The 24304-nt window shown below is 40.5% G+C and overlaps 3 protein-coding genes across 6 annotated transcripts in view; 2 read left to right on the top strand and 1 right to left on the bottom strand.

Annotated features, from left to right (window-relative positions):
* Positions 1 to 16927, top strand: part of FRY (FRY microtubule binding protein) — a 189255-nt gene extending 172328 nt beyond the window's left edge. For all 4 annotated transcript variants that reach the window (XM_056485463.1, XM_056485469.1, XM_056485455.1 and 1 more), the window contains exons 56-61: positions 1479 to 1628; positions 3082 to 3180; positions 3633 to 3716; positions 13185 to 13295; positions 14741 to 14934; positions 15466 to 16927. In XM_056485463.1, the coding sequence (XP_056341438.1) occupies positions 1479 to 1628; positions 3082 to 3180; positions 3633 to 3716; positions 13185 to 13295; positions 14741 to 14934; positions 15466 to 15724 (897 nt within the window). In that variant the 3' untranslated portion in view covers positions 15725 to 16927. The remainder of the gene's footprint in view (positions 1 to 1478; positions 1629 to 3081; positions 3181 to 3632; positions 3717 to 13184; positions 13296 to 14740; positions 14935 to 15465) is intronic.
* Positions 16928 to 17021: 94 nt separating this feature from the next.
* Positions 17022 to 20146, bottom strand: ZAR1L (zygote arrest 1 like). Its single transcript, XM_056485486.1, has 4 exons — positions 18997 to 20146; positions 18528 to 18620; positions 18306 to 18380; positions 17022 to 17923 (listed from the first exon to the last, which is right to left on the bottom strand). The coding sequence occupies exons 1-4, from the start codon at positions 19582 to 19584 to the stop codon at positions 17780 to 17782; spliced, it is 900 nt and encodes a 299-aa protein (XP_056341461.1). The 5' UTR covers positions 19585 to 20146; the 3' UTR covers positions 17022 to 17779.
* A 1336-nt stretch (positions 20147 to 21482) lies between these two features.
* BRCA2 (BRCA2 DNA repair associated) overlaps positions 21483 to 24304 on the top strand; it is a 34421-nt gene continuing 31599 nt past the window's right edge. Inside the window, exons 1-3 of the mRNA XM_056489551.1 lie at positions 21483 to 21636; positions 22507 to 22610; positions 23197 to 23442. Coding sequence (XP_056345526.1) covers positions 22544 to 22610; positions 23197 to 23442 — 313 coding nt within the window. The 5' untranslated portion in view covers positions 21483 to 21636; positions 22507 to 22543. The remainder of the gene's footprint in view (positions 21637 to 22506; positions 22611 to 23196; positions 23443 to 24304) is intronic.

A 24304-nucleotide genomic window follows, 5' to 3' on the forward strand; every position in this document is an offset into this window, starting at 1 on the left:
CCAGGAGAGTTATCAGCAACAGTTTCACAAGGACTTGGCTGAATCTCTTTCCAGAGGCCATCACAGTAGTAAATCTCCAGTTGTCACCAAGCCCTATGATTCAGATGATTCTTGCTAGTTGCTTATAAAAATAATCACTTTTCTGGTTTGCTGATTAATTAATTAGTGATAACCCCTTGCCTCTAGCAGATTCAGTGCAGCAGAGAATCTGTACCATGTGCTGAGTGAGGTGTGTAGCACATTGTTTCTGTGTTGAAGTAAGATGGTGGAAATAGTAAGACCAGCATCAGTCTGCCTGCTCCTGTCTGTGCTCAACTGGGCAGTTGAGATGCTTTCAAGAGAGATTCACAAATAAGTAGTTGTGAAATTCATTGGTACAGGAACTCTGGTCATTTTATAAATAATTGATATTGTATAGCCTGTGTTGAGAGTGAAGGCTTATTTAGCATTTAAAGAAAATAATCCAACAGTTTACATTATCAATAAAGTCTCAATTCAACTCACCTGATTTTAGGTACTTAATTTCCATGCACCAGTGCAGGAGCAGCAACAGGCTACTTCTATATCTGTCATCCAAACTGACATTTGGGAAGTGCTTCTCTCCAGTGAGGCATACTTATGGTACAGTCCTAACCTACCTTCCTCAGAGAAATGCCTTTGGTAACTTGGAACAAATCATATAAAAACATTTATTTTTAAAAATATTCTCATGTTGCTCCTAACTGCTGAGCACTAGGCCTTAGTGAGATATATTTGGGCAGTGAAAATTGATCTGTATTTTTCAAAATAATTTTTTCAGTTAGTGCAAGTTTAATATATTATTTTTATTCATTATTCACTTTATATATTAGTCACTGAAAAGCACTAGAATGTTTCTGGAAGACTAGACTGGTTTAGGACTCAAAACATTAAAAAAATCTGCTGAGAAGAATAATTCCTGGATGCAGTGCAGTATTTCTGGAATCTTCCCAAGCAGCAGTAAACTTTTAGTAAGGAGGTTCTTCCCACAGGGGAAAACAAAAGATTTTTTCTGATTTTTCCGTGCTGCTGTTTGGCATTAGTATGTCCATTATATTATGTGATTAGCCATTTGACAGGAATATTAACAAAACAATGCCCGGAATGGGCAGAAAAAGTTATGTGTTGATCAACTCTGTTAACCCTGTACAGACAAGGAAGAAAAGCTACCTGTGGCTAAAAGGCTTATAAAGATTGATTTGCCTTTACAGGATGTAAAGAAAGTATTTCAGTAGTAGGTTATGATGAACTCTGTAATTAGTTTTGCAGCTGCCCAGCTGTACCCTGTCTCCAGCAAAAAGACCCTTATTCAGTATCCTAGAGCAGGCATTCAGTTCTCCACAGGGAGATGGTCTCTTTTGCACTTTATCATGCAAAGTAAAACAACCATGCCATTTGTTTACAAAGAAAGCAGCTCGTGCTTGAGTAAATAATGTAATAAGCTGTATTTTGTTTTCCAGAATATTCAGAAAAGATTCTGCTTCCTAACCTGTGATGCAGCTAGTTACTTGGGAGACAACTTGAGAGGAATAGGCTCCAAGTTTGTGAGGTCTTCTCAGATGTTAACATCATGTTCAGAATGTCCCACCCTCTTTGTAGATGCAGAAACTGTGAGTATATTCTTTTCAAAAGTCATGTACTTCATTGCAGTGTGTAATTTTGTTGGCTCTTTCACTTTTGAGCAACTCCTGAACAGATATGTCAAAAAGGAATTCTCTTCCTATCTTATTTTTTTTATCTCCTGTTCAGAACCGTATTTCCGTTCATTTTCTGTATTATTTTATTAGGTAAGTAGTGACAGATGAGCAGTATAAAATCATAGACTCATAGAACTGTTATGATGTGTTGAGCCTGTGTGCCAAACCCCAGTACAAAACAGATGCCTACTGGACCCAGCTGGCTCCACAAATGTAAAAAAAGCAGCTATTTTTTACATAGTTCAGCAGGAAAGATGGTAATATGTGTAAGGGTTTCATTTGAGTCAACTGTGGTGTGAGCTGGATGATGCTGGCTGAACCTGAGCCAGGTGTGTCCAGGTGGCCAAGAAGGCCCATGGCATCCTGGCTTGGATCAGCAATAGTGTGGCCAGCAGGACCAGGGCAGGGATTGTACCCCTGTCCTGGGCACTGGTGAGGCCACAGCTCAAATCCTGTGCTCAGTTCTGGGCTCTCTCTGAAAGGAGGAGAGGGGGGAGTGTGTCCAGAGAAGGGAAAGGGAGCTGGAGAAGGGCACAAGTGCTGTGAGGAGCTGCTGAGGGAGCTGGGGGTGTTTAGCCAGGAGAAAAGGAGGCTCAGGGGGGACCTTATCACTCTACAATTTCCTGAAAGGAGGGTGTGACCAGCCTTTTCTCCCTGGCAACCAGAACAAGAGGGAACAGCATCAGGTTGTGCCAGAGGAGGTTCAGGTTAGATATTAGGAAAAATTCTTCACTGCAAGAGTGTTAAGTATTGGAACAGGATGCTCAGGGACACAGTAGAGTCACCATCCCTGGAAGTGTTTAAAGAGCAAGATAATGGCACTTTGTGATATGGTTTAGTGAGCACAATGGTATTTGTCAAAGTTGGACTTGATCTTGGAAGTATTTTTCAACCTCAATTATTCTACAATTCTAAAAAAATATATATTAGGGAATGAATGAGATGGCCCTTCCCATTGTCTTCATTCTGGCTCATGTTTATCCAGCAGCATCAGGACAATGTGACCTCCCACACTGAAGTCTAGAGGTAGAAACTGGCCAAGTGTAATCTTGGGCCCACTGCTGTGACCATGGAAGAGCTGTGCCTTACATCATCAGAGAGCTGGTTAAGCTTTGTGTACTGTTTCCTTTTAGAGAAGTCCTCTGATAAGTCATGAAAACACAAGTTCAATTTCACATTATCATAGATGCAACTTTTGCTGTGACTTTTCAGTGTAGTATCATAGTTATGTAGGTTTTTACATAAATGTAAACATTTTTCAGTATTAGTATATTAAATCTAAGTATTCTTTTACAATATCTGTCCTATACTGTCTACCAATTCTTTTATAGTGACATTTACAGACCCTTTGATTTCATTTCTCCAGCTGCTGTCTTGTGGCCTTCTTGAGAAGCTGAAGTTCAGTGTTCTAGAGCTGCAGGAGTACCTGGACACATACAACAACAGGAAAGAGGCAACACTCTCGGTATGCTGAATTGTGCTCTTGGTCTTGTCTGTATACTTAGGCTATGTCAGGAAACTGCACATCCACTCAGATCTGTTCAAACTAACATTCAGTAGAAAAACATGTTTCAGATACTGGATTCAATGAATGTTTCTTCCTGAACATAGGAACTAGAACTAAAAAGTAGCTATTGTATCCCTTAATACTAGAAACAATGGTATCTTTAATATCCCTAGTCTCTCTCTTACTTATTCATTAATTAATTTTCTTAGTTCATGCAATTGAAATACTAATAGAAATCAAGACTACACTTTTTAAATTACAGTCAAAGCAAATTGTCATAGTCTATGGTAATAAAAAATGCAGTTGCAAATTTTTGTTTACATGATGTGCTGTGAAACTAAAATACTGCTTATCTTTGAATCAAACCATAGATCTTATTAATATTTTCTTTAATTTCTTTCTGAAAACAGTGGCTTGCAAACTGCAAAGCAACATTTGCTGGGGGCTCACGAGATGGAGTTATTACCTGCCAGCCAGGGGACTCTGAAGAGAAGGTAATGAATGGCCAGTGTTATTTCTCTCCCATAAACTGACATATGTGTAATATATCTTTTTCTTGAACCCACAAGAGCCTGCTCTACTTCCTCCTTGATTCTCTGCTGGGCTTAGGCATAATCCAGTTTTCACACATTTGACTTGAAGCTATTGTTGTTGCCTCAGTCCTGGCCACAGGAAAAGGGAAGTATTCACATAATGTCCTACTCTAGACAAAGAAGCAGAGCTGACCCTAACCCTGTGCTCTCCTTTTTAGAAAGCTGTTGCAACAGCAATTTTCCATAGTGTCTTTGAAAATTATTCCTGCTGTACTCTCCTTCCATGTTCTCCCATTTTATCTTTGGCTGTTACAGTCTCCATCTGCCCAACAGCAAAAATTGCCTGGTTGAAATACACTTAGACCAGTATTCACAAAACAATGACTGTGAAAAGACCAGCAAAATTATTTATGCTGTAGATAAGTATTTAGAGCTAAGGCAAAATATCTCTTTATCAATTTTTAGGGAAAAATTCATACACATATATACCTATATATTTATTAGTTTGTTTATGTTTCTTGATCACAGTTAAGGAATTGTATTTTCAGATATCAATACCATCAGTTAATACTTTTATTTGATATACTGAGTGTAGGAAACAGATGATATCTTGGTGATGTATAATGAGTTAAGGACTGATATTTGTTGGGCTCTTTCCTTTTGGAAAAAAACGGTGGAGGGATCGGAAAAAGAGGGGGCTGGACAGAATTAGCCAAAATTGGGAAGCAAGCAAGCAGCACATAGAAAAAAATTGATGTTTCCTCTTCCCATGTATTTTAACTTACAAAAAAAAATGTGACAGACTTGGCTGCTGTAACCATTTTTTTCAAATACCTTGTTTTATTCTTATGTTGGTTTCAGTTTGTCTGTCTTCTCCTCCAAGTCACTTTATTTTCCTCTGTCTTTATCTTAACCTCTCTTTCCCATCTCTATGTATTTGCCTTCTTGTCTTTGAACTCCCTTGATTTTTGCTTTTTTTATGCCATTTTCCAAGAATCCCAAATTCCTGCCACCCCTGCATTTTGGCTTCCTTGACCTTATTAGCAAAGCTGATTTTCTAATAAATCCCCTGGCTGCAATCACAGGTGGTGGGAAAATTGTTCAATCTTCCCTCACCTAGCATTGGCACCAGCAAAAGTTAGGCTCTTTCCAGTGCATTTAAATAAGATACTGTCTCTTCTGTGATTGTGATGGTGTGCAAGGAAGTTACAAGTGAGCTATTGTCAATTCTAAAAAGAGAGACCTGGAATACATACCACTGGCTCTCCTGTGAGAGGGAGGTGGAGTATATGGCACTACAGGGATGTGCATGGGCATTCTGTTCCCTTTGATGTACAAACACCCTGAACAGTGACTTCAGACTGCAGTGTTACATATATAAGCTGTAGAGAGCTTAATTTATCCAGAATGGGATGGAGAATGACACATCTTGCTGATCAACTGCATTGTTTCTTTTTTTGAAAAAGTAAAGAAATAATGCTAAGGAGAAGGAATAACCTGTGAGCTGAACTCATATAGCTGGCCTAAGCACATCTGAAAGTTAGTAAATGTCATGTTCCACTTCTGTGGGTTCTTATAACTAGGTGCTCTCTGTTTCAGAATTAAATGTGTGTTTTGTGAAGCCAGGGTTGGTATTTATACTTCTGATCAGACAGACTGAAAAGAAGAGTTTCTCATTCCTTCAGGAGTCCCTGGTTTCTCCCCTGCATTATTCATTCAGGCCAAAATGCATTATTCCTTGGAAGTTGACAAGATGAACAGGCACATTTCTTTTCTTCCCCTACTCATTCTCCTCAATGGAAGCAGCTTTTCCCAAAGGAACAATCTGTTTATTCAATGAAAGTGTAATGGGAGGAAGAGACCAGGGAAACTGAGGAAATGCAATTAGGAAGGGTCATTCCTAATTAGGAAGGAAAAATTCCACCTAGACTGGCAAGTATTTGTTTTCTTATCTTTCCTCTCCACTTCTCCCTCAACATGAAAGGCTAAATAATCTAATAATTGTGGGGGGAAAAAATCTGTCTTACAGTGATAGTCACAAGGGAACCTGCCTAAACTCTCAAGCTCATTGAGGTTTAGTCTAGGGCCCAAAATCCTGCTGAAAACTTATGTCCTGAAAAAAAAATTGTTTAGCCAAGCACAAAACCAGTCTACTCCTGGAAAAGTTTCAGAATTTATTGCTAAGGAAGCAAAAGCAACAGCTTGCTCTACAAAAGGCAGAAATCTTAGATTCTTAGAACTCCCTACCTGGTAAAAAGCTTGAGGGGAAAACAGACCTCTTTACAGATGGGACAGATGTGAAACCAAATTCAGCATTGTCACAAGTGGTGGTGTCACAAATGCCTCCTGATGCTGGTAACTAATTTGGCACAGTCTCTCTAATCAGATCTTATTTCAGAATAATTGCACATGATTTGTTGACTATTGTTACTGTTACTAAAAATGGGCAAAGGCAAGAATTGCTTATTCTGACATTAAAAAAGCTTGAAATAGAAGTTGTCTAGGTCAGCTGCTAGAGCTAGCAGCTTTTCTGAAATGGGGTAAAAGCTTCATGTCCCAGAATGTCTTTCCCTGCCTTTTTATTGCAACAGATTACATGGATGTGTGTGATTTGTAAGCTTTGATGCATCTTTGAGCAACAAACTCTTAATGACATAGGATTCAATTTATATACAAAAGATAACTGCACATGCATTGTGTTGTCTGTCCAGGTGTTAGTCTTAGATGAGTACAGCTATCAGTACATTCTTCAGCCTTATTAAGAAAGGAGTTTTTTAAATCTAGTCAAAGACTGGGTTGGTTTGTTTCTTTGTTTGCTCTTCTGAAAAAGCTGTATTTGGAAGATTCTCTTTTTCTTGTCAATTAGTACTGCTAATTCAAATAAGTATTTATTTCCCAATGAAACATTCAGTTTACTCTTTAAGTCCAAGGTCAGTATACACCTTTCTCAAACCTTCCTCACCACAAGCGTATGGATGTGGGGTTTGCAAACTCAAACTGTTAATGGATATTTAAAACATGCTGCACCCCATAAAAATTTGCCCCCAAAAATCAGAATATATCTGCTGCTGTGAGTTTCCCTGTGGCTAAAGATACAATCACTCTAGGCCACCAGTAAGGCTGGAGATGTACCCATTGGGACCACAGTCATCTGGAGCTGAGCGGAGATACTGTAAAGCTCAAGGCACAGTGAGGCCACTGTTAAGCTGGAAATTCTTAATAGTTAATTTTTTTGACTGTTGTTTGAAATATCCATGGTTGTACAATGAGATAAAATTGGTCAGGTAAGCAGCTTTTCCAAAGGAGAAACACAGCTATGTGTAGATTTCCCCATGCAGAGAAGTTTCTACTATCCTTCAAGACCAGTGATATCCAAGAATGCACAGGATATGCTGTTCTCTCTATCTCTGGTATATATACAAATTTTTGTATATACTAAACTTCCTAGATCATGGGAAAAGGTTCTGTCTGCTGATACGTTAAGGCAAAAAGAACAGCTTAATAAAATGCTCTTGCATTTTATAAATCCTTGCATGCAGTGGTTATTTTGTTATGCTGGGACTCTCCTGTGCCAGTAAATCACTGAGGTAATTATGTAACTGTCATCTCTTTTCAGTATGTAAAAATGATTCCTTAAAAAATCAAGAAAATCTGAGATCTACAAATTAGTGTCTTGCTGTCTTCCTGGTCTGCTAACAGTACAAAACAGTAATTCTAGGAATAAAAAACTAAATCAAAGTGTTGCTGCTAGGTAATGTGTCCTTCTTAGATACTGCAATTACTGGCTGCTTAAAGAATTGTGCAAATGATCCAAGTACTCTAAATATTTGGTATTTTCAGCTGCCAAAATCACTGGGTAGTGTCTATCAACTAATCTAAAACACTTCCCTTACTCTAAGAATTGAACCAGAAATTGAAAAGTGTGAAGGCTGTGATGATTCCACCAGAGCCCTTGATGCTGTGGAATAAAAGAAATATCACTTAAGCCAGTAGTTGATCTCTTTTCAACTTCCAAGGAATCTTTCATTTTATACTGAAGGAGAGAGGAAGTTACAATCATGATATTGAACAGCAATATGGAGCTGAGCATCGGTGGCTCAGGGAAATTTTGTATCCAGTATATTTTCTTCCAGTGAAGAAGGGTTTCTCATGTAGTGTGAAACCCCTTCCTCATAGTTTTTTTTTGGGTTTTTTTTTTTTGTTTTTTTTTTTGCTTGCACTGGTTTTGGAAGTGCTACAGAGGAGGCAGTATTTTCTGGCAAAAAAAGACCATGGAATTCACTTATTTGCTGCTTCTGCCTCCCTCTTCCCCCCTCCTTTAAAGTAAATTCCATGGCAAATTAGAAATTATATATGGATTCCAGTATTTCTGAAAGTCTAAATCAAACCTGGTGGCATGCTAAACTTCAGAGTAGCTTAAGAGAGACAAGAAGATTTGAAAAACACAAGCCAGCACACCTGTGAGTTTACTGGAACACAGTGATCTGCCTGCTCTTGTCCTCCTATTATCTTGAATTTAGCTTTATAAAGCTTCACTTAAGTGAACTGCATGGAAGCCAAGATATAAAGGGTTGTTTTGAAGGGTACTAAATAGAAGAAGGAACTATTCAAGCAATGTTAAAGGAAAAAAACAAGCATCACAAGAGCTTAAAGCTTAGTTTGTCATGGTTTTATAAAAATAGTGCAGGATTTGGGGCAACATTTTTCATATATATTTTAATAGTAAGGCAAATGTAAAGAAAACAGACTGAAATACTCTGTTAAGCTCATCAAAGTTAATATTACTTCACATTTCTGTGTTTTCTGCCTTTGTACTGATGGTAAGGTAAATAATTTTAATAAGAGTTCCATATGCTTATTAACACTGTGTGCATATGCACTGACATCAGGTTATAACTGGGCAGATGTGGTTGTGTTTGTTACAAAATTTACATGATGACTCTCTTCATGTAAAATGTAATGAGATTGTAATAGTTATAAAATAAGAAAAGCTGCATTAAGCAAACAGAGAGTACAAATGTTAGTTCTTGGCAAAGAAAAGAGGAGCACTTATGTTTTGAAGAGAGCACTTAGTCCCCTAATCTTTGAAATGCTAATGTAAGTCAATTAGAATTTTTATTATTACTGCAACAGGACTTAAACTGACATTTTAATAGCTTCATAATTGTAAACCAGTGAATCATTACTGGTCAGAGGAAGGGATACAAGGCTGTCTCAACTTGTGGCATTGCCATGGAGTTTAACAAAACTGGCACTTTTATTGCATTTTTTTCTTTATGATAGTCATAACTGGAAAGTTGTATGCAAAAGGTTTCCATTGTAATGTGCCAAGTAATAAGCCCAGCAGCCATAAAACTTATCCTGCCAATTTCATTAGATCTATTCATCAAAAAAAAAAAAAAAAAAAAGTATTTTTAAACAAGAAAATATTTAGAAGTTCAAACAATTTAGAAGTTCAGTTTTATTCATCACTTGAAAATCCTTCCTAATTGTTTTAGTACTTTGCAATATGACCTCTTTTTAATAAGAAAGAAAGCAAATTTAAATAAAAGTTTTATTTCAAGAGTTTTCTAATGCTATTTCACTGTAAGTTCTTGATCTACTTGGTGGGATAAATCTAAACTAATAAATCTCAAGATTAACTGAGGATATTTAGACTGGAATTTGCCATTAGAATTAAAGCTTGATTTTATTAAGAATGCTGTGCATGTTGAATGTGATATTCCAACCAATTATCAGGTTGAGGCAAGCATTGCTAATACTGCTGACAAGTTATGCTATTACAGATGGGCTGTGCTTCCTACTGCATGCATTACACTGACACTATACTTTCTTTCCTTTCCTTTTCTCCTGTGCCATGCTTGCTGTGTAGCAAATGGAATCTCTTGCAGTAAGTTGAAGTTCTTTCATATTTTTGTCCATCTGTGGATGGGCTAATACACCCCAATTCTACTGTTTTACTTCTAAGCATGTTTTCTTTTTCTGTTACAATTTTCCTGTACAATACATGGTTCTAAATGCAGTGACTAAAATAATTTACTAATGTATGTTTGTTGAAATCAGGAAATACTGTGACTTTCATATGCTGTTTCAAATGGTCATTTACATACATGTTTACAAATCAGGCTTCTGAATGGATGTAATATGCTGGGGCAGGAAACATTTTTTGTACTTTTATAATTAATAGCTTTCCATTTGTCCTAGTGAAAAACTACAATTTATAATTGGCAGTTACGTTTGAAATGGGTTTTGTGTATGTGTTGATGAACAGTTTCACCACAATTGATTTCTAATACTCAGGAAGAACAAAAATTTAGTTGCTTGATACAGTAACTAAATACTAAGTGAGTCAAACTAGAACCATTAGTTTGACCTTAGTTTGTTTTCATTCAGGTTAGCAGCCAGAAGGGTGAAACTGAATTATTGTGCTCCAAGGACTAAAAAAAAATCCAGTGTTACGTGCCAAGCTATCATGAGATGGTTTGGTTTTCTTTAATGATGTTATGCTTGTTTTCAATTAATTATTAACTCCCTGACAGTTCCAACTATATGTGTATGTAATTGCTATGTAGTGTTGCCAGGTCTCCAAAATTTGAATAGAGTGAATTTGATCCTGCTGGGGAACCTCAGGCTGTGTCCGTACTTGCGAGCTGAACAGGACCAGGAAGGAAGAGAATGTCCCTGGGCTGGTGCTCGCTCGGATGAGCGGTCAGCACCTTCCCTGGCTGGGCCACCAGCCAGCCCCTGGCATGCCTGAGCATGGTTTGAGAGAAGACAGAAGCCAGAGACATCTCCAGGAGGCTGTATCTAAACACTCAGTCTTTATTTTGGGAAGAGAATGGTTAGCCACCCCGTCGCAGATTTGGCAGTGCTCTGTGCCCTTGGTTACAGAGAGCAGCCCCTGGGCAGGTTTATTTCCCTGGCAGTGTTCCTCATGCCTTACCTCTCTGTTCTGATAGGCTTTGTCCCTGTCTACAAGTTAGTTCTGCCCTAGCACATCTGCTCCCCTCCACAGATCTGCTGGGCCTTCCTTCTGAAGATTTGTGGGTCTTCGCTGTAATATCCAGTCTGGTAGGGTCATAGAATGGCTTGAGTTGGAAGGCACCTGAAAGATCATATAGTTCCAACCCCCTGCCATAGGCAGGGACACCTTCCACTAGACCAGGCTGCTGAAAACCTCATCCAACCTGGTCTTGAACACTTACAGGGGTAGGGCATCCACAACTTCTCTAGACAATCTAGTGCCTCACTACCCTCCACATAAATAAATTCTTCCTAACATCTAATCTAAATCTCTCCTCTTTTGTTTCAAGCTATTGCCCCTTATCCTGCCATGACCTGGTTTTTTAAAAAGTTGGTCTCCATGTTTTTTGTATGCCCCTTTAAGTACTGGAAGGTTATTATAAGGTCTTCCTGAAACCTTCTCCAGACTAAACCCCCTCAGTCTGTCTTTACAGGAGAGGTGCTCCTGATGCTGCCTGGGATGTGATTTGTCTTCTGGGCTGTGAGCAAACACTGCTGGCTCATGTTCAGCTCTTCATCCACAAGAATTCCACAGGCTGCTCTCAGTGAGCTCTTACCCAGTCTGGGATTGCCCCAATGCAGGTGCAGCCCCTTGCTCTTGGGCATATTGAACCTCATTAGGTTCTCATGGGCCCACTTCTCAAGTTTGTCCATGTTCCCCTGGATGGCATCCCATCCTTCTGTGTCATCTGCACACTTGCTGAAGGACTCCTCCTTGCTGAAATTCCTTCTTTCCATTTGGGACAGGAGGACTCTGATGCTGCCCACCAGTAACAGACATTAAACACAGCAACACAAACACCAGATCCAGAATGGCACAGAGCTCAGACCAGGCAAATTTACAGTGCTGAGCTCTGCTGCCGTGGTGGTGCTGAGGTGTGAGCAGCCCCATCTGCCTGGCCTTCAGCAGGACAAATCTTGCTAGGCTGACACCTGCTGGCTTGCCACTATCCTCCTGCTCCCACTTTCCTCCATAACCCCCTTTAGAAGGAGACTAGCTCTGCCTCATTTGGCAGTGCCCTTGGTGGTCTGTTCATAGGTGGGTAGTTGGTGTCCACCTCACCCTTATGAACAGACATGAAATTTGCTTTTAACCTTAGCCCCTCAGCTTTGTGAGGCTGGCACAGAAATTTGGGGAACTGGAACGCTAAACTGTGGTTCTAATTTTGGCTTGTAAATAAAAAATGTGGCAGTTAAATGTGAACAAACACTTCAGTCAAATTAACATTTATAATATACTTAAAGTACGTTCTATTAGTGTTTGTGCTGACATTTGCACAGCCACAAATTCAGCAGAGAGCTGCAGCATGTGCTGGTAACTAAGCATATATAAAGTGCTTTAAAGAAGCAAGCATGAGTAACTTCTTTTCTGACAATTTTGGCATGAAACTCTGCTTTAGTTCCTCCAAACAGATGGAGATATCATTGAGCTCACCCTTGGTCACGCTGTCTGTCACTGTAGGCAAATCAAATACGGTTGGAAGTCTGTAAGGCTTTCCTGCCAAAGGGTGAGTACAAGGTCAGGACTTGCAGGATTTTCACTTTTTATATAATTAGCTGAAGATTAAATGTTTCTTCCTTCTTCACCATGATCCAGCTGTGGAACTACGAGATTCCCCTCCTATTAGACACAAGAATACCAGGAACCATAGACATATTAACTTGACCTCTCTAGCAGCCATGCCCATCACCCATTATTTCAAAGTGTCTGACATCTTTTATGTCATACTGCATTTCACACTGGAAGAAACAAGTGAATATTCATAGAGCAGTATCTACTTAATCTGGGAGAATACTTCATAGAAGTCAAATACCCTCTTACACATTAAACTCCATCCATCTGTTGTATAGTTTCTTTAAGATGGTGGAAAATCCATGAGCAGTGTTTTAAGTTCCAGGGCTGGCATTTCCTCCTTCTCTCTCCTAGACAGATTTATCACCTCTGTTTCTCTCTCCTCAGAGGAGCAGGCAGGAGCTTTGACCATCTTTGACAACTATTTTAAGGCTTTTCTCTTAGATTTCCATCCCTTAGAAGAGGTCTTCAACCATATCTGAAATTCAGGAGTTTCATATTCTGTGCAGGAAAATCACTTCCCCTGTATTCTGTCTCTGCTTTCCAGCTGCCAACTGGAGACAGTGAAGCTATGCTAACCAAAACAGAATGTTTTGAGGCTGATGCTTTCATGTGCTCTGTGAGAGCTAGACATCATTTTATTTTTAATGTCATATATGACTTAGCTGCAGAAGAAAAATCATTACTTATTTTCTGAAATAGTATATGATCATACTTCAGTAAAATAATGTTTTTGAGAACAAACTATCTCAATGTGTTTTGTTAGTTATCAAAAATTTTCTGAACTCACTGCTATTTATTAATTATTTTTTCTCCTACAAATTTTTCCTTAGCAATTGGAACTCTGTCAGAGATTATATAAACTGCACTTCCAGCTGCTGTTGCTTTTTCAGTCCTACTGTAAACTTATTGGACAAGTGCACGAAGTGAGTTCCATGCCAGAGGTATGTAACAAACTACAAAGTCCTGTACTGAAAATTCCACTTTCTTTTCATGTTCTTATTTTTTCTTTCAATGGACTTAACAACAAGAATCACAGTATTTCACCCTGACTATAAATCTGCAGGCATATATAACTAAATACCTTAATGTCCTATATTTTTAATTCTGTAATATTTACAAGTCTTTTTCTTTAACTATTTTTAACATAGCACACTCTCACTTTTGACCCAAACAGCTTTTTGTTTTTAGATAAATCCATGCATCTTACTTTAAAAAAACTTTACAAGAACAGTGCTGTATGTTAAGTTTATTTTCAGCAGTTGCTTGAAATATGTATTACTTTGAAACATCTTTGAGGTGATCGCTTTAAACTAAATTATTATCATTTAAGGATAGATTTAATTTACCATTCCATATGTATTTTTCCCCTGGTAAGGAGAAAAATGTATATGTTTTAAACTACTGATGAGAAGAAGTTGTTGTACTCTGCTTTTTAAAACAAAATTTGAGGCTATTACCTGTATTTTATGACATATTATAGTAGTTTAGAGATGGCCTATGAACGGAAATTGTTTTATCAGATGTGCTGTTGGAGTAAAAAAAGTTTGAATATTTATTGTATCTTAAGAATACAATAAATTGTATGCTGTGAAGGCTGGCTCACTGTGTGACTGGGCTGTTCACTTTTAAGAGAAGATGGAACAATAGGCATCTATTACTACTAAAGCAGTTTAAGTTTCAGAACTATTTTGTATTCCTTATAATTAATTTCTGTAAGTGTATTTCACAGTTACAACTTGGTTAAGTTGTTGTAAGTAACGCAGCCTGTGGAACTGGGAAACTTTACAAAGAATAGCTATTTCACCATGAAAATTGCATATTTTGCTGAAGTCATAAGCTATTACTTGAAGAAAATTCCACAGTTAGTTCATGTGACTGATTATTTTTAGCATGTAGGAGCATGAAAAAGTAGATCCTTGGAAATTATTAACTTACTAATTATTTATGAATCTCGTGCCATATTAACTTTTCAACCTGAGAAAGGATTATACATTTCCTGTCCATCTGTTAATCATGTCAGATGCTGCATGTGTTTTTTAAGTAAATATCAACATCTTGCTAGGAGTATGTGTTTTCTTTAGCTCTTCCACTATGATGTGAAAAAAGTAGCAAGGGTGAAAAATAAAAGCTTGTTTAGATATTCTCCTGCATTTCAGCAAGCCGAAACTACAGCATAATGTTAAAGGATGCACAAAGGTAAAAAAAACCCTGTAGTTTGCATTTTTTCTTTATTGTACACAGATCAAGAAATGTCCTTGTATTAAATTGAGGTCTTTTCCATACTGTGTACATCCAATGCAGTAGTAAGGACTAACCTGAACTACTACTCCATGTGGGGCTTATAGAGAATGAAAATACCCATCTCCCATTTTTCTTCTTGGAACAGCTGTTAAATATGTCAAGAGAACTGAGTGAGCTGAAGAAAAATCTGAAGGAAGCTACTGCTGCAATTGCAGCTGAGCCTCTGACAACAGAATCTGAGCCCACATTCAACTCTACTGAAGCAGCTATTCAGTCCATGCTGGAGTGTCTGAAAAACAATGAACTTGTTAAAGCCGTCAGACAAATAAGAGAATGCAGGCAAGTTTTGCTTCATGGTTCATATTAGACTATGTATTTATTATCTTCCTAACAAAATGTAATGCACAGGATCAGCATAATTATTGTTTCAACAAGGTTCATGGGGGCATTGATGCTGACTTTTGGAGAGGTATGCCACAAGTAACTATCAAACATATGCTTGTAACAATTAATGTTCAATTACATTCTGTAGGTCAAAACTCCTGTGAGGCTCTTATGAATCTTTTTGAGTTAATTCCTTACAGGTGCATATCATTGCCATGAGCTAACATTCAGCCCAGTTTCACTTACACCTATTTGAATGAGTTGTCTTAAGCATTTTTTTTTAGATAATGGAAATTGTACTTTTATGTGTATTCAGTTCCTGATACCAGAATATGAGTAACAAATGAGTGGTGTAAAACAGTGAGTTGCTTTAGGCTTGTAAGTGTGTGCAAGTCCATTCCTCTTTTAGAGATCTCTGTCATATAGCTCCTGTCTCTGCTAATAAACCCATAATGAAATGCCTGTTCTTTTCCTGTTTCATTGCAGGATTTTGTGGCCCAATGATATCTTTGGAAGCAGCTCAGATGACGAAGTCCAGACACTACTGAACATTTACTTCCGCCACCAAACCCTGGGTCAGACGGGCACCTATGCACTGGTGGGCTCCAACCAGAGCCTGACTGAAATCTGCACCAAATTAATGGAACTGAACATAGAGATCCGCGACATGATTCGCAGGGCTCAGAGCTACCGGGTCATCAATACTTTTCTTCCAGACTCCAGCGTTTCTGGCACAAGTCTCTGACAGGACCCTTGGGCCCCCTTTCAAGCTGGGAGTGCTGCCCTGTGGGAGTGAGGTGGCTCGATGTCTTCTCAGCCTTGCAAAGGTTTGGTCAAGCTGTACTCACTCTTGTTACATTTAGGATTTCCTCCAAAAAGAGATGGGCTGAACTTCAACCACGTAGCAATACTGTAAGGACAGAGGTAGCATAGAGCACCTGGGACAACATCCTTTGTTCTGTGTTGCACAAAAACCAGTTAGCATTTCACTGAGCAACTGCAACTCACTACTGAAGAAGTGACTTCCATTGCATACCAAAGCCTACTACACTGAACAATACTTCCTTTATAGAAAATTAATTTTTGGTTGGCAAAAGTGCAATGTTTCCTTCACAAAATAGTATTTTTTGTTAAAAAAAAACAAACCTTGTACATTTTTTCCTTTTTTTTCTTATTTAGTCGAGTGAAAGATGGGCAGAATGAAGCTGGCCACGGAATCTCACAAACTTGTTGGTCAAAAGCTGAGAGCCTGTGTATATGAAACAAACTGTAAACAGACAATAATTTAATGTACACTGTAATACAAATATGATTACTGTATCTTAAAAGAATGAGCTGCTATGAAGTACATTTCCTAATGTTACTAGGCTACTGTCTCTGAAGGTACTGGATCATATTGCAGAGGTCTGTTCTTAGGCCCCCCCAAGGATCATGAAAGGTCTTGGCAGATTTTCTTTTTTTTTTTAATTAAGGACTTTGGCTGCTTTTTACTAGAGGTTTGCTTTTATGAATATATTTATACTATTAAAGGATGGTTGATCTAATTTAACTTGCCATTTTGTAGGAGAAAGTCCCATCACAGAGTCAAATCTTTTGAACTGTTAAGCATGCATATTTTTATTTAATATAAATTTTGAGTATAAAAAGTAAAAAATATTAACGTGAAATGCAAGTTCTCATGTTAAGTTTCTTCAAAGAGATGTCTTATTTTATTTGTAATGTATATATAAAAGTCATAACTATATGGTTTTTTCCTTACATTTAACTGCTGTCCAGTGTTAAATGTATGCATGTAAATCTGTTGCACATCTGAGACACTTTTATTCTGACAACTATGTAACTTATTCACACTGTAAATACACTTAACTGTTTTTGTGAAGTAACTTTGAAATTTGGATTAGTACATCCAATTAACTGAATTATAAAAGTCATATATAGTCACAACACAGTATGTGCTTGTTGTGAAAATTGTGTTCTTGTCTGAATCAATACTTTTGCACATGGTTTCCATGATCAGCAGTGCCCCAGAGATACTTGTCTCCTGGTTTAGGCTGAAGCCATTTATAGAAATTAGTGAGAAATGTAACTACAGCCTGACCAAAAAAAAAAAAAAAAAACAAAAACAAAAACCTTACATGCAACAGCAAAAATAGTTTAATTGGTTTTCCACTGACACTGAAAAACCTCCCAACTTCCCTTTACCTTAAAGAGTATTTTTTATGCTCTCACAGATACTGCCATTCAAAAAGTCTTTCCCCTCTTCATTTCAAATATGGGCAGCTTACACACTTTTCCCTCCTATTTTACAGCCACAGTCTTCTTCTGGCAGATAGTCTTTGATTACCAAGCAGCTGTGGGGTTTTTTTATACATACATTTGACAGAGGCAGAGGGAAGATATTTGCATTTACACCAGACTTTATGCTCCAGAATATTTGCATCTTCCACCCTAGTTCAGTTTGAGTGACTGAAGGAAAAACTTGCTATTGTAGCTTGAATCTTAGCATTCCCTGAAGACTTCAAAATGAAGTCTATCTTTAGGAAAGCAAATAGGTTACATTCTTACAGATATACTTTCCTCTTTCATCCAAGGAAGATGAAACTAAGGGGTATCAAACTAGTGCAAACTTTTATTGAACTTTATTTACAGCATATATACAGTGAAATTACATACTTTAGGTTATTATACTTTACAATAATACTTAAGTCTTCATCCATTATCCAATGCCAGGTCAAAAGCCTTAAGTCAAAACATAGCAATAGACAAAGTGCAAAGCACAAAACAGAAGAGGGCTGGTGGATCAGACAATGTATTTGAAGCTGTAAGTGCTATCACAGGACAGCCTTTTGCCTCTGCAGCGGCCACAGAGTTCTTGGCGATGAGGTCTCTTGAGATCAATGTGTCTCTTCCTCTGAGGGCAAGAACAACGAGTCTTGGAGCAGATCTTAAGAAATAAAGACATGTTAGTAGTAGCAGATCAAAGAGAATGCACTTCATGTTAGACTGACATTAGGTTTTCCTTAATCAAAGGAACACATTGGGGCTGATAAACTTCAGAGCTCTTGTGGATTTAAGTAGAAGAGCTTTCCCACCGAGAAGCACAAAGCCCTACCATACATGTAGCAAGCCATAATGCTGAATGAAAACTGTTTATGTAAGCCATACATGGGAGGAGGGAAACATACCCCAAAACAATTACCAAATAACATTTCTTAGTATTTCAGTGAAATGAAGTTTTCTTCCAGATAAAGTCAATATGAAGCTCAAGCATAATATAAGTGTATATGATAACATCTGACAATCTTATTGGAGTACAGTTAAGTTACCTGGCACTGGATTGCTTCCACTCGATAGGGATTAAAGCCCTTTTGGCATTTGCGACAGAGCTGCTTGAAGTACACCTGAAAAAAAGGCAAGTTCTGTTTGTATTGAGGCTTATTCTAAGTGTTCTGTACAGGCATCCAAACTTGTATCAAAACATCTGATTTATCAGATATTTTATGCCATTCTTACAAGTTTCAGGAGAAAAGAAATTACTTATTTACTACCTTGTTGCTTCCAGAAATGCACCACACATAAGCACTCTCCCATCTGGTCTTGCAGTCTTTGCAGTGGAAATAGCCATACTTCTGCTCCAAGAACTGCAGAGACAGAGTTTACTGAGCATCCTCCAGCAATCCAAGAACACCCAGCCCAGCTTCCCTCACTACTAGTCCCCGAGGATGATGAGACACTGGGAAAAGTTGCCCAGGAGGCCACATGGGTGAATGGGGCTCTGAACAATATGGTCTATTGGGCGGCATCCCTGCCTATGGAAGGCAGGTTGCAACTAGATGATCTTTAAGGTCCCTTCCAACCCAAATCACTCTGCCATGCTTTGAGATCCACGCGTGTGGATTTTCACAGGCTGGAGGCTCTTCTGCTCTAGGCGAGACAGAGCCAGCCCGGGGCAGGACCGTGCTGCTCAGGAGGTGATTTCTGGCCGCCCTGCCCGAGGGTTCTCCCCATCCCGCGCACCTGGAAGGCAGCTTTCTGCCGGGGGGTCGCGGTCTCGTCGCGCCGCGTCCCCACGGGCTCCTGGCGCGGCGGCAGCGCCGGGCCCTCCTGCTGCTCGTCGCCGCCGGCCGCCGCCGGGCCCTCCTCGGTGGACGCGGCCTTCTCCGGGAGCGGCGCGGCGTCGGGCAGCGTCAAGAAGCGGCGGTCAGGCGCGGGTGAGTAGAGGGCGAGGCGCCCCGGGGAGCGCAGGGCGGCGGGGCCGCAGAGGCGGGCGGGCGGCAGCGTGCGCGGCCCCAGCGAGCACTGCACGGCCGCGTCCGCCCGCAGGCTGACCTGCACCGCCGCCTCCTTGGTGCTGGCGCGGCGCGGCCGCGGCGCCAGCGCGGGGCCCACCTGCGACAGCAGCGCCTGCAGCTGCGCCCGCCGGTAGCTGTCCAGGTACTCCGACGGCAGCGGCGTGAAGGGCCCCCCCAGGAAGGGGCTGATGCCGCCGCTCTTGTTCTGCTTCCAGCTGGGCTGCTTGGCCGCAGTGTCCCAGCCGCGGCCGAGCGAGGGGCTGCTCCTGAAGTTCTGGTGCGTGCTGAAGGGAGAACAGACAAAGCCGTCCATGGTTATCGCCGCTGGAGGGTCAGCCCTACCTGTGCCTCTGCCCTGCTTTTATCTTACCTGGGGAGCTAATTGATGGGGAAAGTGGGGCCAGCTGGGGGTGGAGGGGTGTGCTGATGGCAAGGCAAGGCCGGCCGGCCTTCCTGCTCTGCCACACTAATGATGAAGAGATGTCATTCAGCCACAGCTGGGAAAAACACGGCCTGCACAGTCAGGAGAAGGCTGCTTGCTCCTACTTCCATCTGTTCATGGTCTTAAAAGAATGGAAAGAGGGTTTGGGGATCTAACGAAGCCCAGATAAACTGAGTGTCCTCAGAGCAAAGCAAAGAATTCAGGAAATTACATCTTTGAAAATAAGTCTTTACTGGTGTTAACAGGTCAGAGTATCCCCATTGTTCTATTACTCAGCGATTATCTACCTGGAACTTTTTCTGTCAACCGAACTGCTTTAGGAAAATATGGAATATATTTGTGTATACAAGCTGATGTATGGGAAAGCAGTGGCTTACTACCTTTATAATGACATAAGTGTCAGTAATACAAGCAAGTAATAAAAGCATGTGTGTATTAGACTAATAGTCTTTCTTCCATTATTACACCACTTTAGTTCAATTTTAAGGTAATAGAGTTAAAATAATGTAATTAAATCATTCAAACTGTGTATGTAAGCATTTAGAGACTGGAGAACTCTTAAATCCCTGGAACTGCTGGGATGTGAAATCCTTTCTTTGTATGACTCCTCACCATCGCTTCATAAAATTCAGTAGGCCAGCAAGAGAGAAGCTAGAGGAGACCTAACAGGGATGATGTCTTTAAATGTTCATAGTAAATCTGACACTCTCAAGTGTCTGAGATAAATCAGTAAGAAACAGCATTTTTACAGGGCAGAAGGAGGGTCAGATTCAGGAAACCCATTCATCATAATTAAAGGAAACATGTCTCAAGGCTCCATGTTGTGCTTAGGTTTTCAAAGCACTGTCGGCATCAACTCAAAGGAAAAACAGGGTATCGAGATAGCTGAGTTAAAACTTAATGACTGCAGTGTGGCTGCAAAAAGAGTAAGTTTTTAAGGTGCTTTGGGAATGGGGATGGAAATCTAATCGGAAAGTACATGCCATCATTTAAACCAACAGTTTGGTTTCCTCTAAAATGCATTGGGAAGAAAGTTACTGCCACTCCCCAGAACACTGCAGGGTTAGAAGTTAAAGTTTCTTGAAAGGATGAGGGATATGGAAAATTGTTGTACAACAAGAAACTGATTGAAAGTGACAGATGACTGAGCAGGTGATGTGATAAAACTGTGCAACATAAGGACTGGTGTGGAGAGGTAGGAACAAATCCCTTTATGGCACACGAATTGATGAACATCCCACTAAAATGAAGATGGTAAACTCAAAGTTGGTGGTGATGAGTGTTCCACCCATCTTGAAGTTGCTGCATCGCCAAAGCCAAGAATTTACTCAAGAGACAAAGTGGGACTGGACATGTATGTGGAGCATAGTAACACTCTTTATTGGAAGGTCAACAACCATTTCATGTGTCAAGGCCTACAAAACTCCCTGCATTAGACCGCGGCACTTGCCCGCTGGGAGCCTTCCGGAGCCTTTCCCGGCAGGACGGCGTTTGCTGTTGCCCAGCAACGCGGATCATGTCAGCCGTGGATGTGCTTCTCCACCCCCTCGCCTCCACACGCTTGAGGGAAGCTGCTGGCGGCCGTCCCTTTCCGTACTGTGCGGGGTCAGCCGCGGGGGGACAGCCCTTACGGCGGGCACCAGGAATGCCCCAGGCGTGCCCGGCCGCCGTGCCGGGCCCCGGGCAGCGCAGGCCGGGGCGGGGCCGGCTCGCCGCTTCCTTGCCGGGAGGTGCTGCGGCGGAGGGCGGCACGGCGGATGCTCCGGCTGCGCAGGCGCGGGGCTGCGTTGGCGCCAAGCTTCGAACGGGGCTGCCGAGCTGGGGGTCAGCGCTGCCCCTCGTCCCCCGCCGCCTTCCCGCCCGCCCCCTCCCCTGCGGGAGGCGATGCTGCGGCCGCCGCCCCGCCCGAGGCGCTGCCAGCAGGTAACGGCGCCGCGTGTGGCTCGGCCCTGCGCCGTGTCTGGGGGTGTCCCTGCCGCCCCTCGGGGGCCCTCCCTCTCCTCACAGCCCGCCGGGCTCCGCAGTCACCGGGAGGGGAAGGGGGGCTCGGGCCTGTCCCCGCTGACCCCGCGCTGACCCGGCGGGGCTGCGCAGGCCGCGCTCCGCGCGTGGTCATTGCCCGGGAGGAGCTTCCCCTCACGGAAAGCAGCGCGGACTGGTCGAATCGCACTTTGTAAAATGTGCTTCTGAGGCAATGTTGAGTTCCTCGGTGTTCTGTCTTAATGCAGCCCGTACCCTATTTTAAAGCCCCCGTTTTTCCCGTGGTTTTGGTAAGGCAGCGTGTGTGACACGGCCATTGTGTGGGAAACAGCTATTACTGTGGAAGGCATAAACCTCCTAAACAGTGAAGTCTCTCTGTGGGCTTATTCATACATGTTTTTTAATAGAACTGTGAAATTGGCCGTGTCTGCTCCACTTGACAGCAACTTTGAATCAAATTCTCGAGGTGTAAGTTGTAGTGGTTGTAAGAGTATATATGTGATAGTACATATTCCATCCTAACACCTTGTAGTGAGTGTGGGGTTTTGATTTGTGTTTCAAATACCTCAGAATTGTTCTGCCAGTTCCATCTCGGTTTTCTCCTGTGTTTGCTGAGTGTTTTCATTATCTCTGCTATAAGTCCCTATGCTCTTGTCTGTTGTTTTCCCACCATGTTCATTATTGTGGTGTTTGAATGTTCTCATTACAGTCAAAGCTAAACAAGCTGGGCTGTGGCACGCCACAAAATGCAGAAAAGCAGGCCTAAGACATTAAAGCAGCAGTGTTTGAAAGTATTTTCTTATTTCTTCTCAGGCTTTTCAACTGTTCTGGTAATGTAACGAATAAGAAAATGGCTTGCAAACCTGTGGAAAAACCAACTTTCTTTGAAATATTTAAGGCCCACTGCAGTGAATCAGGTACAGCTTATCTAAAGTAAATAATTCTTATTAGGATTGATTTCTGGGCACCAGTCTTTTATACACATTTGCTGTATGTTCCACAAGAAAGCTTTATGTAAGTTGTTAGCTGCTGTTCTTGCCCCAAACCTGTATTTCCTAATACCTAGATTTCTTCAAATTTTTATTTGTAGTTTTTTTCCATGATTCTTAGTTACTTTTTGTACTTGCTTTTTTAGAGTTGTCACCTCTATACATATCCACAGGCAGACCAGGCTTAGTCTTTTGCTAAAGGGGCCTGTGGTAGTCAGTAATTTTAAAGGCAACCTGTTTAACTTGCCAGTCCGAACAAAACCAAGAGAGACTCTAAAAGCCAGAGTATACTTGTAATTTTAAACAAACTGGGCATTTTTTCTGGTCTGCTGGTTATTTTATTAATAGTCTGAGAATTTGGGCAGACATCCCTTTATATTTTGTGGATATCAGAGTTCAAAGCATCTAGAAACCAGTTTTGCTGTTAGCATTTAAATGCCAGGTATATTTTCACATCCTCCATGGAGGAACCTTTTTCCTTTTCATATGGTTTTCTGTATATTTTCATTCATAGATTTAGGGCCTATCAGTCTTAATTGGTTTGAAGAACTCAGTGCTGAAGCACCCCCCTATGAGCCCAAATCGTTTGGAGAGATTGATGGGCCCTCTGGCTGGCTTGATCAAGCAGCTTTTAAAACTCCAAGGACAAAACCCTCTACATACAGTCAGCTGGCATCAACCCCACTGCTCTTTAAAGAACAAAATGCAATATTGCCATCTTCTCCTGAAAAAGAGCCAGATCAGAAAAAAACAGGAGCAAGTGAGTAACTTTTTTTCTTTCTTTTAACCTTTTGTTACAGCTGGTGGTCATTAATGTAAAAGATAATGCTACTGCAGGAGTTGTGTGACTAAGAAGCTTATTTTAGTAGTCTTCTGAAGATCATCTATAGAAATGCAGAATTAATCTTAATAGTGAATTCAGCTTGTGATAAACTGGTAATATATAAGCAAAATACTGTGTATAAAAGATAGTGTTGTGGTCCAAACGTTCTAAATATTGTTAATATGAGGGGATATGAACTTATTAGTGCAACCTGTTGACTGCAAATCAGAGTGAATTTTTTAGCAGTCTCATTTTGTTTTATGCAAAAGTTTTGAAGCTTTTCAAGGGAGAAAATCATCCTTATCATGATGAAGTGTGAGGCAATCTGTAGGGCACATTCTTAACCTTTCTTGGAAAGTTTTAGAAGCACCATCTCTTTGAGTTACTAAGATGGTATGTTATAGAAAAAATTGCATTTTTCCATTTAGAAAAAAAAAATTTGAATTTATGAGGTACTTGTCATACATTATTTACAAATCCCAAGTATGTCATGGGAGTACATATCATTCTGCTCCTATCTGATGTACTCAGCCTCCTTGGACAGCGAGAAGAATCTTTTCTATGGAGAATGTATGCAAGATTGTATGTAAGAATCTCTTCTATGGAAGAGTATTTAATCCCATTCCTGAAGTATGTGATTGGTACATCTTCTGTGTCTGTATCTTTCTGATAAGCTTTTCTAACCAGGGCACAGACAAACACAAGACTTTTACCAGAATTGTTCTTAGATCCTGAGCAAATTCTACAAAGGGTTAGAGCTGTTCTGTAGTTCAGGTATACTTTATAGCACTACTTCCAT

This window comes from Oenanthe melanoleuca, chromosome 1 (assembly GCF_029582105.1).
Source record: "Oenanthe melanoleuca isolate GR-GAL-2019-014 chromosome 1, OMel1.0, whole genome shotgun sequence".
In the NCBI taxonomy this organism is placed as follows: Eukaryota; Metazoa; Chordata; class Aves; order Passeriformes; family Muscicapidae; genus Oenanthe; species Oenanthe melanoleuca.

Coding starts and splice junctions, on each gene's coding strand:
- ZAR1L (XM_056485486.1), bottom strand. CDS start 19,584: ATGGACGGCTTTGTCTGTTCTCCCTTCAGCACGCACCAGAACTTCAGG. Junction 18,621..18,996: donor GGCAGAAAGCTGCCTTCCAG/GTGCGCGGGATG, acceptor CTGTCTCTGCAG/TTCTTGGAGCAGAAGTATGG. Junction 17,924..18,305: donor TGGAAGCAATCCAGTGCCAG/GTAACTTAACTG, acceptor TTATTTCTTAAG/ATCTGCTCCAAGACTCGTTG.